Source organism: Gallus gallus, chromosome 4 (assembly GCF_016699485.2).
Source record: "Gallus gallus isolate bGalGal1 chromosome 4, bGalGal1.mat.broiler.GRCg7b, whole genome shotgun sequence".
In the NCBI taxonomy this organism is placed as follows: Eukaryota; Metazoa; Chordata; class Aves; order Galliformes; family Phasianidae; genus Gallus; species Gallus gallus.
The window spans coordinates 59,481,319-59,496,561 of record NC_052535.1 but is presented as its reverse complement, the minus strand read 5'-3'; the positions used below and the strand labels follow the sequence as shown (position 1 = coordinate 59,496,561).

Here is a 15,243-nt window from a genome sequence, read left to right as displayed (position 1 = left end):
CTATTTTCCCTTTGTCCTATTACTATCAGACTGTGTAAAAAGTCAGTCTCCCTCCTGCTTATAAGCACCCTTCATCTACTAGACAACTGCAGTGAGGTCTCCCCAGAGCCTTCTCTTCTCCAAGCTAAACAAGCCCAGCTCCCTCTCCCTGTCATCATACGTGATCCAGCAGCTCTGCATCCCTCCTTTACTGGAGATCCCAGACTTGGACGCAGTACTCCAGATGGGGTCCTCACAAGGGCTGAGTAGAGGGAGACAATCACCTCCATTGCCCTGCTGGCCATCCCTCTTTTGATGCAGCCCAGGGTACTATTGGCCTTCTGGGCTGCAAGCACACGCTGCTGGCTGCTGTCCAGCTTTTCATCCACCAGGACCCTCATGCCCTTCTCAGCAAGGCTGCTCTCAATGGACTCTTCTTCCAGTCTGTACACATATCTGGGATTACCCTGACACCACTGCAACACCTTGCACTTGGCTGTGTTGCACTTCATTAGGTTCTCATGGACCCTCTTTTCAAGTCTGTCCAGGTCCCTCTGGATGGTGTTCCTTCTTTCTGTTATATCAACTGCACCACTCAGCTTAGTCTCATCAGTTAATTTGCTGAGGGTGCACTTGATCTTACAGTGTAAGTCATTGATATTGAAGAGCACCAATCCCCCAAGGGACATGACTCATGACCAGCCTCCATCTAGACATAGAGCCGCTGACCACAACCCTCTGGCAGTGACCATTCAATCAATTCTTTTTTTCACCAAATAGTCCAGCCTCCAAATTGATATATTTCCAATTTAGAAATGAGGATGTGGTATGGGAACGTATCAAAGGCTATCATAGAAGCTATCATAGAAGGCCATGAGATTGGTCAGACACGATGTGCCCTTAGTGAATTACAGAATTCTTAGAGTTGGAAGGGACCTCTGAGGACCACCTAGTCCAACTCCCCTGCAATGAACAGGGACACCACAGCCAGATCAGATTGCCCAGGGCCTGATCCAGCCTTGCCTTGAAAGTCTCCAAGGACAAGGCATCAACCAAATCACCAGGTAAACTGTTCTAGTGCCTCACCCCCCTAACTGTAAAAGATTTTTTCCTTACATCTAACCTAAATCTACCCTCCCTGAGCTTGAAGCCATTTCCCCCTTTTATATTGCCATACACTCTGCTAAAGAGTCTGTCCCCTTATTTTTTCCTGTAGCTCCACTTTAGATACTGAAAGGCTGCTATCAGGTCACATCAAAGCCATCTGTTCTCCAGGATGAACAGCTCCAGCTCTCTCAGCCTGTCCTCATAGGAGAGGTGTTCCATTCCATGGATCATTTTTGTGGTCCTTCTCTGGACAAAATCCAACAGGTCTGTGTCTCTCCTGTACTGAGGACGCCACATCTGGATGCAGTACTCCTGGTGAGGCCTCACTAGCACAGGGTAGAGGGGCAGGATCACCTCCCTCGACCTCCTAGCCATGCTTCTTTTGATGCAGCCAAAGATACAGTTGGCTTTCTGGGCGGTGAGGGCACATTGCTGGCTCAGGTCCAGCTTGCCATTCACCAGTACCCCCAGTTTTGTTTTCAGCAGAGCTGCTGTCAATCCTTTCATCTCCCCATTTGTACTGGTAACACAGGCTGCCTCGACTCAGGTGCAAGAACTTGCACTTGGATTTGTTGAACCTCATAAGGTTCATCTGGGCCCACTGCTCAAGCCTGAATAGGTTCCTCTGAATGGCATCCCATCCCTCTCATGTGTCAACTCCACAGCTTGATGTAATCAGTAAACTTGCTGAGGATGCACTCGACCCCACGTCAATGTCAGTGATGAAGATAAAAAGCTGTGTTGGCCATCTCAGATCACCTCCGTGTCTCTCATGTGCTTCAACCTAGCTTCCAGGAAGATCCGCTCTGTGATCTTCCCAGGCACAGACATGAGGCTCACCAGTCCATAGTTCCCCAGGTCTTCCTTTCTAAAAAATGGGAGCGATGTTTCCCTTTTTGCAGTCACCAGGGACTTTGCCTGACAGCCATGACTTTTCAAATACGATGGAGATGGGTTTGGTGGCTACATCAACCCATTCCATCAAGACCCTGGTATGCATGCCATCCAGCCCCATAGATTTGTACACATTCAGTCTCATGAGGCAGTATCTGACTTGCTCTGCTCTTTCAGTGGGACGAATTTTGTACCCCTGACCCTGCCTCAAAAAAGAGACATAGGAAGCCTGACTGCCAATGAATATTGAGGCTAAGAACTTGCTGAGGACCACAGCTTTCTATCTGTCTGTTGAAGCCAGACCTCCCATCTCATTTACCAGAGGAAGAACACTCTCCTTTGCCTGTCTATTCTGAACACTATACCTGTAGAACCCCTTCATGGTATTTTTTCCACATTCCTCATAAAGCTCAGTTCCATCTGTGCCTTCACATTCAAGATCCCATGTCTGCATGTTCAGATGGCGTTCCTGAATTCCTTCCAGGCAACCATCCCTGCTTCCACTCCTTATACATTTTCTTCTTTTCCCTCAGCCTGACCAGCAGTTCCTTGCTCAGCCATGCGTGTTTCCTGCCTCCTCTGTTTGATTCTGCATGCTGGGGGATGGAGAACTCTTGTGTTCACAAAGGGGTGCTTAGAAAGCTGCCAGCAAGGTTCCATTCTTAAGTCCCTGACAGTTTCCCATGGGATCCCATCCAGTAATTCCTAGCTAGGAAAGAAAGTACAACAAACCACCTCAATTCTGCCCTGTTCAAGAGCATGCAAAGTCCATTGCTGCTGTCCTAAGCGCCCACAGCTTTGGGAACGCCAAGGGCTCAGGCTCCTGACAGCAGCGTGGCAGAACTCGATCATCACCACACAGATGTTGGGCTGAACCAGCAGGGCTGGAGAATAGGCTGCCCGGCTGTGCTTCCACACTGCTGAAGCCACAGTCACACAGCAGGGCCACCAAGCCCCAGGGCACAGCTCAGCCAGTGGAAAGGAACATTAGCAATTCCCCTCTGCACTGGGGAAGCTTGAGAGGGCTCACATGACTTGGAAGCTGGGTTTGAGGCCTCATTGCCAATGGCAAGCACAAGCTCCCACTCTGACTTCACCGTATCGTGTTTTACAGTTATCTTTTTTTTTTTTTGTAATTATTAACCAGTTCACAAATACCAGGGGGCAAACTGCTGTCAGGCCAAAGGCTTCTCCTTGGCAATTAGTGGGGTCTAAGGAAGCACAAGTTGCACTGGGAGTCTCCTCCCTCCAGCTCATCCACCAGCAACTGCAGAGAAAAAGTCTCTCTGAGCTCTGATGTTCCTTTCTGAGGCCATGGGGGTCTCCCCAAAAGGCAGAGCCAACAATAAAAGCCTTCCTGCAGGACTTCTGCTTATTCCCCACAGAGCATAGCTGCCAACCATCGGTACCTCCCTGCTGCTACCCACCTCCTCCCTGCTCACTACGCCCTCAGCACCCAACCCTGTCTGCAGGGGGACCACCTCTCCCACCCTCTTCTGAGCTTCCTCTGGCCCTCCGCCAGGACTCCCAGCATGCCCCGGCCGTACCTTCACCTGCAGCCAGCGGTGCCCAGCTGCACTCAGGGGTTCCACGCAAGACACGGGTTCAGACAGATAGGCAGCGCCAAGCCTCCACCCTCCACCACTGCTGGAGACAGCTCCTCTCAGACCACATGGCCACTTCTGGAAAAGTAAGGATGCCTTGTTGCCTTTTTTTCCTTCCCCCCTCCCACACACATACCCTGCGAATGGCTCAGCCAGCATGCGTGGGCTGCAGACCATCCTTTCCCTGACTCCCCTGTCTCACCCAAACCTCTTTGAGTTACACAAGCCTCTGCTCTCATATAGCTGCAGCACGTCAGTATCTGCGTGAGGCAGTAGCTTTCCCAGCATCGGGGGGCTTTTAGCAGCTTTCTCCCACTGAAAACTGAGTGGCTGTCTTGCTATGAATGCTACCTGGTTGCCAGCTGCTCCTCTCCTCCAGACTCCTTCTCCAGGAACGCGGTGTGCGATTCATTTTCCTTCCAGAAGTGCCTCGGGCCTCTCCTCTGCTCTCCTCGGGAACAGCTTGCAAGTGGGAGACCGCCGGATCCCATTAAAAGAACAGGATGCTGAACCGGTCATTGGAAGGGCACGGGCGAGGGCAGAATTACCGTTTAGTACTTCCTTGGAGCTGTGCTATTGACAGAGGGCAACAAACCATCCGCTTACCTGTTTTTAATCAAGTACTCTTTCTCAAAGGCACACCTGCTCACACAGCCTCACCGCTTCCATTCTTCCAGGTTATCCGATGCAGAGCTGCAGTTGCCTGGGCAGCGGGCAAATCACTCTCTGTTGAGGAGATAGAGGTTGCACCTCCAAAGGCACGTGAAGTGCGTGTCAAGGTAAAGTCCTGTGGTTTTTCTGTTTCTTTCGTTGTTCGTTTTCTTTTTTACTTTTCTTCTTTCTCTTCCACTATTGGATATTTTCCTGTGGATTTAGGTTGAATATAGCCACTGGGAATCAAGGTGCATTGAAGGTTAATCTCCCCCTTGGTTTGGGTGTAGGAATGTTTGTGTCCTTCCTGATTTCCTAGATCGATCATGGGGATCCACAGTGGTCAAGCTGCTTCTAGAATCAAATAACCATAGAATACCGAAAGCTAGAAGGGACCCACAATAGGATCATTTAATCCAACTCCTTTCTCCACATAGGATCACCCCATATTCAAATCCTATATCTGAGAACATTGTCTAAATGCTTCTTGAACTCCAGCAGCTTCATGCTGTGACCACTGCCCTGGGGTGACTGTTCCATGTCTGACTACCCTCTGGTGAAGAACCTTTTCCCAACTCACAGGCTCATCCTCTCCTTGTGCAGCTCCACTGCATTCTCTTGGATCCTACCACAATCAAGCAGAGCTCAGCGCCTGCCGCTTTGCTCCCCTCATGAGGAAGGAGTAAGGTCACTGTAATACCACACCTCAGTCTCCCCTTCACTGCGCTGAAAAAGCCAAGGGACTTCAGCCACTCATACATCTTGCTCTTCAGAGCATCTTTGGATGCTCTTCCATCTTCACCACCTTTGGAAGTCTCTTTTGGACACTCTCAAGTAGTTTTAGTTTTACGTCCTTCCTATATTGTGGTGCCAAAACTGCAAACAGTGCTTGCAGTGAAGCTGGCCCAGTGCAGAGCAGAGTGGGACAATCCCTTCCCTCAACTGATTGGCAGCACTGGACGTGATGCACCCTAGGGTATGGCTGGCCCAATGGGCTGTGCCAGGTCAGATTCAATTTGCCAGCAATCAGAACCCTCAGGTTCTTCTCCAAATGGCTGCTCTGCAGGCTCTCATCCTCCAGTCTGTACACATATCTTGGGTTGCCTGCGCCTACTGCAGAATTTAGCACATGCTCCTGTAAAATTCATATGTTGGTGATTGCCCAGTTCTCCTTTTTGTCAAGATCTCTCTTCAAGACCTTTCTGCCCTCTAGAGAGTCAACAGCCCCTCCCAGTTTAGTATTATTTGCTAACTTATATACCATCAAGTTCCACATCCGAATCATTGATGAAATCATTGAAGAAAATTGGCCCCGAGATGGAGCCCTGATAAAACCCATTAGTGACTCATCACCAGGCAGTTATGGCCACATTTAGCATAGCCCTCTGAGCCCAACCCATCAGCCAGTTGTTCATCCACTGAATTACGTTTCAGTCTAGCTGTATGCTGGACATTTGGTCCAGAAAGATAAAGAGAGAAACAGCATTGAAAGATTTGCTAAAAGCCAAGGAGGCTTCTCTTGGTCAGCTGGGAGGGAGGGTGGGGTGAGGGGTTAGCCTTGTCATAAAAGGACATTAGTTCATTACACAGGATTTTCCCCATGAGAACCCATGTTGGATGTGACCAATTGTCTTTCAAGTATTTTACAGTATCTCCCAGAATAATCTACTCCACAATTCTGGCAGGCAAAGAAGTGAGACAGACAGGCCTGTAATTACCAAGATTGTCTTTCTTGTTCTTCAGGACAACTGAGACGTTTACGACCTTCTAGTAGACAGGAACATCTATAGATTTCCCAAACTAGTGAATAATAATTAAGAATGGACCCATAATGAAATCGGCCAGCTCTTTGAGAACCCGGGGGAAAATAACATTGGCCCCATAAATCAATATGCATTCAGGTGGAGGAAAAAACCACAAAAGTGCAGTTAAGAGACATTTCACATATCCCACAGTAAAGGCACTGAGGGTCTCAGAGTCAATCAACATGGTTACAAACGTTCTCTGCTCTTTCACCTCTAACAGATCGTGGCCACAGGGATCTGTCGCACAGATGACCATGTTCTTGATGGCACATTTCCTGATTTACAATTCCCAGTCATCCCAGGCCACGAAGGAGCTGGGATAGTGGAGAGCATTGGAGAAGGAGTGACCTCTGTGAAACCAGGTAACCAATGCACGCAGCCAGGAGTCAGCTCTCAAAGCCTGTAAGGCTGCTCAGAGATCAGAAACTCCCGCTGGCTGCACACCACTTGTGCTACGCTATCACACACACTTTCCTCATCAATACCACAAAGTGCTTGGGACGGGCTCAGAACATGTTCTGTGGACAGGGAAAGCAGAGGGTTCACGCCGGGGTGCCGTCATCAGAAAGCTCAGCTGAGGCATGCCAATAGGCTGCTCAGCGAGGGGCACATAACGCTGGATCTGCTTTGTTCCAGGAGACAAAGTCATCCTCTTTCCACTTCCTCAGTGTGGAGAATGCAGCTTCTGCTTGAATCCTGACTCCAACTACTGCCTGAAAACACAGTGCGTTTGCTTTCACCTACCCCTTTACCCAAACACGCTAAACTGGCAACAGTTCTGACATGCACAAACATGTAACTTATATAATGCACAACACATGCACATCCTTCCAACAGCCTCACTGAACCACAAAACCTGATGCCTGACAAGACCACCAGGTTCACTTGCAAAGGGAAACAGATCCAACACTTCCTCTGGAACAGCACTTTTGCAGAATACACTGTTGTACCTGAGTACACCCTGGCCAAGATAGATGCTGCTGCACCTCTGGACAAAGTCTGCTTGCTTGCCTGTGGTTTTCCCACAGGCTATGGGGCTGCTGTCAACACCGCCAAGGTTGGTATTCAGACGTGTCAAAAATAAGCACACCACAGCACTCTCACACCCTCAAAAAAGCAATAGAAGCATCCTCCTCACACAGGAGACCAACCCAGCCCCATGTCACGCAGGTAAAACCGGGCTCCACCTGTGCTGTCTTTGGCCTTGGAGGAGTCGGCCTCTCTGTAGTCATGGGCTGCAAGGCAGCTGGAGCGTCCCGCATCATTGCCATCGATATCAACAAGGACAAGTTTGCCAAGGCCAAAGAGATGGGAGCCACCGAGTGCATCAACCCTCAGGACTTCAAGAAGCCTATCCAGCAGGTGCTCACCGAGATGACCGGTCACGGCGTGGACTACTCCTTTGAAGCCATTGGGACCGCAGATACCCTGGTATGTCATATTTTAGAATGTCCTCCTTCCCAGAATCCCATCAGAGAAGTTCCATCACAGCACTTGGTTTCGTGCGTGCTGCCTGCACTTCAGGCCATTCTGCTTGGAGAGAAATGATCCAGAAGTCTCACAATCGGAATGGAGCTTTCCAAGGCTGGTGCAGAAAACAGCCTCCATTATTAGGCACCAGGGAGGCACAAAGCCTGCAAGGAAAGAATGTGTTTATGACATATTCATCTAATGTGCTTGCCTGTTCCACCAGATTGCTGCCCTGGCCTCTTGCAATATGAACACCGGGGTCTGTGTGATGGTTGGAGAACCACCTGCTGGTTCGACAGTTCCCATTGATCCTTTCCTTCTACTAAGTGGGCGCACCTGTAAAGGGACTGTGGTTGGAGGTAGGAAGCCAAGAAAGACATTTTAGATATTTCAGTCTTCACCCTTCACAGGAATTCCCAAATGTTGCTGGAACAGTTATGGTCCAGGACGTACATGTAATGCTATCCTTGAGAATGCAGTTACCCAGCTCAGCAATGCACTCAGCTCCAGAGCAAAAGGAAATCTACCTCATAGCTGTTATTCACCAGCCTCTTAGGCATTGTGAACATTTCAAGCTTGGCAGCATCCCAGAAAGACATACTGGGAGGCTGCTGATGTTAAAGCTACAAGTGAAAATGAACACTGAAATTCAAACTCAGTATATTCTATGATTCTACTATTCTTTGAGGTGGAAAGTACCCATAACAGAGCACATAACGTAACACTAAATCTGCAAATATTTTACCAACTTCATGACCCCCTTGCGAGACCCGGGCACCAAGCAACTCCACCAGGGTTTCTTTACCAAAACAACATTTCTCCAGTTATTCACTGCATGCGATTTCTCCCATTTCCAGGCTGGAAAATGAGAGACTCTATCCCCAAATTAGTTGCCAGCTATTTGGAGAAGAAATTTAACTCCGACTTGCTGATCACACACACGCTGCCGTTTGCTAAAATCAACGAGGGATTTGAATTGCTACGTGCAGGCAAAAGGTGAGAGATTCTGATTCTGACTAGCAGGAGGGATGCACAGCAGCTATCGGAGGTGCACCTCTGTCAGCTCGTGGACACTGCCAGTAGCACCATTTGTAACTCCTCCCTTCCTTTCCTCCCTCTCCAGCATTCGCACCGTGATGCTCTTCTGAAGGATGCCATCAGGGCAGCACACAGCCCAGCACATGCCCTCCTGTGTGGGCCCTCCCCTCCCGCGCTGCCCTTCATGGAGTGTGAAGACAGAAGCACAAGGAACCTGTCAGCTGTGCTGCTGCTACCAGCACTCCTGCGCCCATCCTCTCCTGAGAAAACAGTTATATAAATAAAGGCTGTCTTACAAACTCTTCCCATGCAGCGCTGTGAAACAATAGGCGCTGATGTTTCTGACCTGCGCATTCTTTGCACACTTTCACACCAAACACCTCGCACGCTTCTGCACGTGCACTTCCACCTCAGCCACCATCTCAGCTGGCTGAATGCTGTGACTCAGACCAGGGGACAGAGCGCCCGCACTGCTGCCAGTCCTTCTTCTCTCAGGATCACCGTGTGTTTCATTCATTCCACAATGTCATTCGCTCCCACAGCCCGTCACTCCAAACTTTCATTTCAGCGTCAGCTTCTTCTCATTGCACCACAATGTCTTACTCTCTCAATTTTCTCTCCTTCACAGAATCACAGAGGGGTGGGGGTTGGAAGCATCCCCTGCAGATCATCTAGTCCTGCCCACCTGCTATAGCAGGTTCCCTTGGCTAGGTTACACAGGAAAGCATCCAGACGGGTTTCAAATGTCTCCTGAGAAGGATACTCCACATCCTCACTGGGCAGTTGGTTCCAGTGTTCTGTAAACCCTCTAAGGAAAGAAGATTTTCCTCATGCTTCCACAGAACTTTCTGTGCTTCAGTTTGTGCCATTCACCCTTGGTCACCTGCTGAGCATCACTGAAAAGAGCCTGGCTCCATCCACGTGACTCCTGCCCATAAGGTATTTAGAAGCACTGATAAGGTCCCCTCAGTCTTCTCCTCTCCAGGCTGAACAGTTCCCAGTCTCTCAGCCTTGCCTCTTAGAGGAGACGCCCCAGGCTGCTCATCCTCTTTGCAACCCTCCAATGCAGTCTCTAGAAATTCCCAAGTCACAAAAGGTTTACATAAACCTAGCTAGTGGGGATAGAAAGGACAGAGAGAGAAATGGTCCCCACTGTGGCAGATACATGGTGCTTCTGAGCTACTTCCTAATGCATGGATTTTAGGGAAGATAACATCACTCTTCAGGGTGGAGGACAAAAAAAACAACAGAGCTAGGCAATGAAGTACAACCAACCTCCACAATTCTGCCCTGTTCAAGAGCATGCAAAGTCCATTGCTGCTGTCCTAAGAGCCCACAGCTTTGGGAACGCCAAGGGCTCAGGCTCCTGACAGCAGCGTGGCAGAACTCGATCATCACCACACAGATGTTGGGCAGAACCAGCAGGGCTGGAGAATAGGCTGCCCGGCTGTGTTTCCACACTGCTGAAGCCACAGTCACACAGCAGGGCCACCAAGCCCCAGGGCACAGCTCAGCCAGTGGAAAGGAACATTAGCAATTCCCCTCTGCACTGGGGAAGCTTGAGAGGGCTCACATGACTTGGAAGCTGGGTTTGAGGCCTCATTGCCAATGGCAAGCACAAGCTCCCACTCTGACTTCACCGTATCGTGTTTTACAGTTATCTTTTTTTTTTTTTGTAATTATTAACCAGTTCACAAATACCAGGGGGCAAACTGCTGTCAGGCCAAAGGCTTCTCCTTGGCAATTAGTGGGGTCTAAGGAAGCACAAGTTGCACTGGGAGTCTCCTCCCTCCAGCTCATCCACCAGCAACTGCAGAGAAAAAGTCTCTCTGAGCTCTGATGTTCCTTTCTGAGGCCATGGGGGTCTCCCCAAAAGGCAGAGCCAACAATAAAAGCCTTCCTGCAGGACTTCTGCTTATTCCCCACAGAGCATAGCTGCCAACCATTGGTACCTCCCTGCTGCTACCCACCCCCTCTCTGCTCACTACGCCCACAGCACCCAACCCTGTCTGCAGGGGGACCACCTCTCCCACCCTCTTCTGAGCTTCCTCTGGCCCTCCGCCAGGACTCCCAGCATGCCCCGGCCATACCTTCACCTGCAGCCAGCGGTGCCCAGCTGCACTCAGGGGTTCCACGCAAGACACGGCTCCAGACAGACAGGCAGCACCAAGCCTCCACCCTCCACCACTGCTGGAGACAGCTCCTCTCAGACCACATGGCCACTTCTGGAAAAGTAAGGATGCCTTGTTGCCTTTTTTTCCTTCCCCCCTCCCACACACATACCCTGCGAATGGCTCAGCCAGCACGCGTGGGCTGCAGACCATCCTTTCCCTGACTCCCCTGTCACACCCAAACCTCTCTGAGTTACACAAGCCTCTGCTCTCATATAGCTGCAGCACGTCAGTATCTGCGTGAGGCAGTAGCTTTCCCAGCACCGGGGGCTTTTAGCAGCTTTCTCCCACTGAAAACTGAGTGGCTGTTTTGCTATGAATGCTACCTGGTTGCCAGCTGCTCCTCTGCTCCAGACTCCTTCTCCAGGAACGCGGTGTGCGATTCAGTTTCCTTCCAGAAGTGCCTCGGGCCTCTCCTCTGCTCTCCTCGGGAACAGCTTGCAAGTGGGAGACCGCCGGATCCCATTAAAAGAACAGGATGCTGAACCGGTCATTGGAAGGGCACGGGCGAGGGCAGAATTACCGTTTAGTACTTCCTTGGAGCTGTGCTATTGACAGAGGGCAACAAACCATCCGCTTACCTGTTTTTAATCAAGTACTCTTTCTCAAAGGCACACCTGCTCACACAGCCTCACCGCTTCCATTCTTCCAGGTTATCCGATGCAGAGCTGCAGTTGCCTGGGCAGCGGGCAAATCACTCTCTGTTGAGGAGATAGAGGTTGCACCTCCAAAGGCACGTGAAGTGCGTGTCAAGGTAAAAGCACATTTTACTTTTTTATTTTCCCCACTGTGTAAATTGCTGTTCCTGTGGACGTACTGTTTGTCTGGCACGGTGTGGGCAGTGGACCCTCTTCCTAGCACTCAGCTCTGCACATTATGTTCAAATGCTGCAGGACAGGATCTTCCTGATCACCAAGGTTTGTGCTTGGCTTCTGGTCATCCTAACATGTGGCTCAGCCCAGATCAGGCTGCTCCCTTTTCCATACCATTTTCCATTCTTTCAAAAGAGCATCAGGGAGGAGTTGAGGAAGCGTGACATGAACAAAAAGAAGAAGAAAGACAAAAAAGAGAGAAAAAACTATAGGAATCAAAGATTGCAGGTTTTCCACCTGAGAACCACTGACCATTGAAAATAAACCCGTCACCCCAATTCCATTCTTACCAGGCTCCCATGTACGATAGCTATGAAACTCAGGAGCACAGTGATAAAATGCAGCAACATGCATCCTACTGAACCCAATGAGGGTGTAATCCACGCTGTCCCTTGGTCATCCCTATGCAGTGCACAGCACTAATGAGAGATGCACTTTTCTTTTTCTTTTGGAAAAAGATTAATATTCTGATTAAATGCAAACATTTTTAGAATGTGCCAGCTCGTAGATAGAAGCACACAGCTATGTACAGCAATGCTTTGAGAGGGTGGACTGCTGTAACATGCCAGTAGCCATTCAGCGCCCTCTGTGTCACAGACCTCTCCCCAGCTTTTGGCACCAACGATATTCAGGTAAACAGAAAAGAACAGTCTCCACCAAAATATCAAATAACAACTGCAAAGCGTAGCACTTTGCTCACTGCTAAATTACACCACACTGTGTCTGACAGTCACTCAGGAATACCCATTCCCAAAAGCCAGAAAGCCAGAGACGTGCCAACAACAAATCCCAAAGCCCTGCAGCAGTGCACAGAGGAAAGCCATACAAAGCATTCAGCATGAGCAGAGGACTTGTGCCTGGCCGGAGCACAGAGGCACCAGCACAAGGTGGTAGCACCAACTGTGGGGGCACCCACAAAACACTGCTGCCACAAACTGGCTTTCAAAAAACCAGGCTGTTTCAACGGCTCATCCACTCTCTCCACTCCAACAGATGGTGGCCACGGGGATCTGCCACACAGATGAACATGTTCTAGAAGGTAACTTTCCTGACGTAGATTTCCCAGTCATCCTAGGCCACGAAGGAGCTGGGATTGTGGAGAGCATTGGAGAAGGAGTGACCTCCGTGAAGCCAGGTAACCAACGCACGCAGCCAGGAGTCAGCTCTCAAAGCCTGTAAGGCTGCTCAGAGATCAGAAACTCCCGCTGGCTGCACACCACTTGTGCTATGCTATCACACACACTTTCCTCATCAATACCACAAAGTGCTTGGGACGGGCTCAGAACATGTTCTGTGGACAGGGAAAGCAGAGGGTTCACGCCGGGGTGCCGTCATCAGAAAGCTCAGCTGAGGCACGCCAACAGGCTGCCCAGTGAGGGGCACATAATGCTGGATCTGCTTTGTTCCAGGAGACAAAGTCATCCTCTTTCCACTTCCTCAGTGTGGAGAATGCAGCTTCTGCTTGAATCCTGACTCCAACTACTGCCTGAAATCACAGTGAGTTTGCTTTCACCTACCCCCTTACCCAAACACGCTAAACTGTCAACAATTCTGACATGCACAAACATGTAACTTATATAATGCACAACACATGCACATCCTTCCAACAGCCTCACTGAACCACAAAACCTGATGCCTGACAAGACCACCAGGTTCACTTGCAAAGGGAAACAGATCCAACACTTCCTCTGGAACAGCACTTTTGCAGAATACACTGTTGTACCTGAGTACACCCTGGCCAAGATAGATGCTGCTGCACCTCTGGACAAAGTCTGTGTGTTTGCCTGTGGTTTCTCCACAGGCTATGGGGCTGCTGTCAACACCGCCAAGGTTGGTATTCAGACGTGTCAAAAATAAGCACACCACAGCACTCTCACACCCTCAGAAAAGCAATAGAAGCATCCTCCTCACACAGGAGACCAACCCAGCCCCATGTCATGCAGGTAAAACTGGGCTCCACCTGTGCCGTCTTTGGCCTTGGAGGAGTCGGCCTCTCTGTTGTCATGGGCTGCAAGGCAGCTGGAGCGTCCCGCATCATTGCCATCGATATCAACAAGGACAAGTTTGCCAAGGCCAAAGAGATGGGAGCCACCGAGTGCATCAACCCTCAGGACTTCAAGAAGCCTATCCAGCAGGTGCTCACCGAGATGACCGGTCACGGCGTGGACTACTCCTTTGAAGCCATTGGGACCGCAGATACCCTGGTATGTCATATTTTAGAATGTCCTCCTTCCCAGAATCCCATCAGAGAAGTTCCATCACAGCACTTGGTTTCGTGCGTGCTGCCTGCACTTCAGGCCATTCTGCCTCGGGTAAATGATCCAGAAGTCTCACAATCGAAATGGAGCTTTCCAAGGCTGGTGCAGAAAACAGCCTCCATTATTAGGCACCAGGGAGGCACAAAGCCTGCAAGGAAAGAATGTGTTTATGACATATTCATCTAATGTGCTTGCCTGTTCCACCAGATTGCTGCCCTGGCCTCTTGCAATATGAACACCGGGGTCTGTGTGATGGTTGGAGTATTACCTGCTGGTTCGACAGTTCCCATTGATCCTTTCCTTCTACTAAGTGGGCGCACCTGTAAAGGAACCCTGGCTGGAGGTAGGAAGCCAAGAAAGACATTTTAGATATTTCAGTCTTCACCCTTCATGGGAATTCCCAAATGTTGCTGGAACAATTGTGGTCCAGGACGTACATGTAATGCTATCCTTGAGAATGCAGTTACCCAGCTCAGCAATGCACTCAGCTCCAGGGCAACGTCCCAGAATGTCTCTTGAGAGGCTGCTGATGTTAAAGCTACAAGTGAAAATGAACACTAAATTTTCACCTCATATATAAGCATGTAACGTAACACTAAATCTGCAAATATTTTACCAACTTCATGACCCCCTTGCGAGACCCGGGCACCAAGCAACTCCACCAGGGTTTCTTTACCAAAACAACATTTCTCCAGTTATTCACTGCATGCGATTTCTCCCATTTCCAGGCTGGAAAATGAGAGACTCTATCCCCAAATTAGTTGCCAGCTATTTGGAGAAGAAATTTAACTCTGACTTGCTGATCACACACACGCTGCCGTTTGCTAAAATCAACGAGGGATTTGAATTGCTACGTGCAGGCAAAAGGTGAGAGATTCTGATTCTGACTAGCAGGAGGGATGCACAGCAGCTATCGGAGGTGCACCTCTGTCAGCTCGTGGACACTGCCAGTAGCACCATTTGTAACTCCTCCCTTCCTTTCCTCCCTCTCCAGCATTCGCACCGTGATGCTCTTCTGAAGGATGCCATCAGGGCAGCACACAGCCCAGCACATGCCCTCCTGTGTGGGCCCTCCCCTCCCGCGCTGCCCTTCATGGAGTGTGAAGACAGAAGCACAAGGAACCTGTCAGCTGTGCTGCTGCTACCAGCACTCCTGTGCCCATCCTCTCCTGAGAAAACAGTTATATAAATAAAGGCTGTCTTACAAACTCTTCCCATGCAGCGCTGTGAAACAATAGGCGCTGATGTTTCTGACCTGCGCATTCTTTGCACACTTTCACACCAAACACCTCGCACGCTTTTGCACGTGCACTTCCACCTCAGCTACCATCTCAGCTGGCTAAATGCTGTGACTCAGACCAGGGGACAGAGCACCCACACTGCTGCCAGTCCTT

General features: G+C 49.9%; 3 protein-coding genes across 4 annotated transcripts in view; 2 read left to right on the top strand and 1 right to left on the bottom strand.

Annotated features, from left to right (window-relative positions):
- The window catches only part of C4orf17 (C4orf17 homolog), a 37,032-nt gene extending 26,276 nt beyond the window's left edge, over positions 1 to 10,756 (bottom strand). For both annotated transcript variants that reach the window (XM_046940845.1, XM_015285637.4), the window contains exon 1: positions 10,639 to 10,756. The gene's annotated coding sequence lies outside the window, so the exon portion shown is untranslated. The remainder of the gene's footprint in view (positions 1 to 10,638) is intronic.
- LOC100857280 (alcohol dehydrogenase 1-like) lies at positions 3,177 to 8,850 on the top strand. The gene is made up of 10 exons (XM_025149981.3): positions 3,177 to 3,385; positions 3,503 to 3,670; positions 4,262 to 4,363; positions 6,261 to 6,402; positions 6,677 to 6,764; positions 6,878 to 7,097; positions 7,211 to 7,471; positions 7,734 to 7,869; positions 8,368 to 8,506; positions 8,634 to 8,850. Exons 2-10 carry the CDS (start codon positions 3,653 to 3,655, stop codon positions 8,656 to 8,658), a joined length of 1,131 nt encoding a protein of 376 aa, XP_025005749.2. The 5' UTR covers positions 3,177 to 3,385; positions 3,503 to 3,652; the 3' UTR covers positions 8,659 to 8,850.
- ADH6 (alcohol dehydrogenase 6 (class V)) lies at positions 10,667 to 15,103 on the top strand. The gene is made up of 9 exons (NM_205092.2): positions 10,667 to 10,781; positions 11,372 to 11,473; positions 12,585 to 12,726; positions 13,001 to 13,088; positions 13,202 to 13,421; positions 13,535 to 13,795; positions 14,057 to 14,192; positions 14,578 to 14,716; positions 14,844 to 15,103. Exons 1-9 carry the CDS (start codon positions 10,764 to 10,766, stop codon positions 14,866 to 14,868), a joined length of 1,131 nt encoding a protein of 376 aa, NP_990423.1. The 5' UTR covers positions 10,667 to 10,763; the 3' UTR covers positions 14,869 to 15,103.
- The last annotated feature ends 140 nt before the right edge of the window (positions 15,104 to 15,243 follow it).

Excerpts from the sequence above, each read along its gene's own strand:
- LOC100857280 (XM_025149981.3), top strand. Across the intron at positions 7,870-8,367 it reads TAAAGGGACTGTGGTTGGAG|GCTGGAAAATGAGAGACTCT; the intron begins GTAGGAAGCCAA and ends TCCCATTTCCAG. Across the intron at positions 8,507-8,633 it reads TTGCTACGTGCAGGCAAAAG|CATTCGCACCGTGATGCTCT; the intron begins GTGAGAGATTCT and ends CTCCCTCTCCAG.
- ADH6 (NM_205092.2), top strand. Across the intron at positions 11,474-12,584 it reads CACGTGAAGTGCGTGTCAAG|ATGGTGGCCACGGGGATCTG; the intron begins GTAAAAGCACAT and ends CCACTCCAACAG. Across the intron at positions 12,727-13,000 it reads AGTGACCTCCGTGAAGCCAG|GAGACAAAGTCATCCTCTTT; the intron begins GTAACCAACGCA and ends GCTTTGTTCCAG.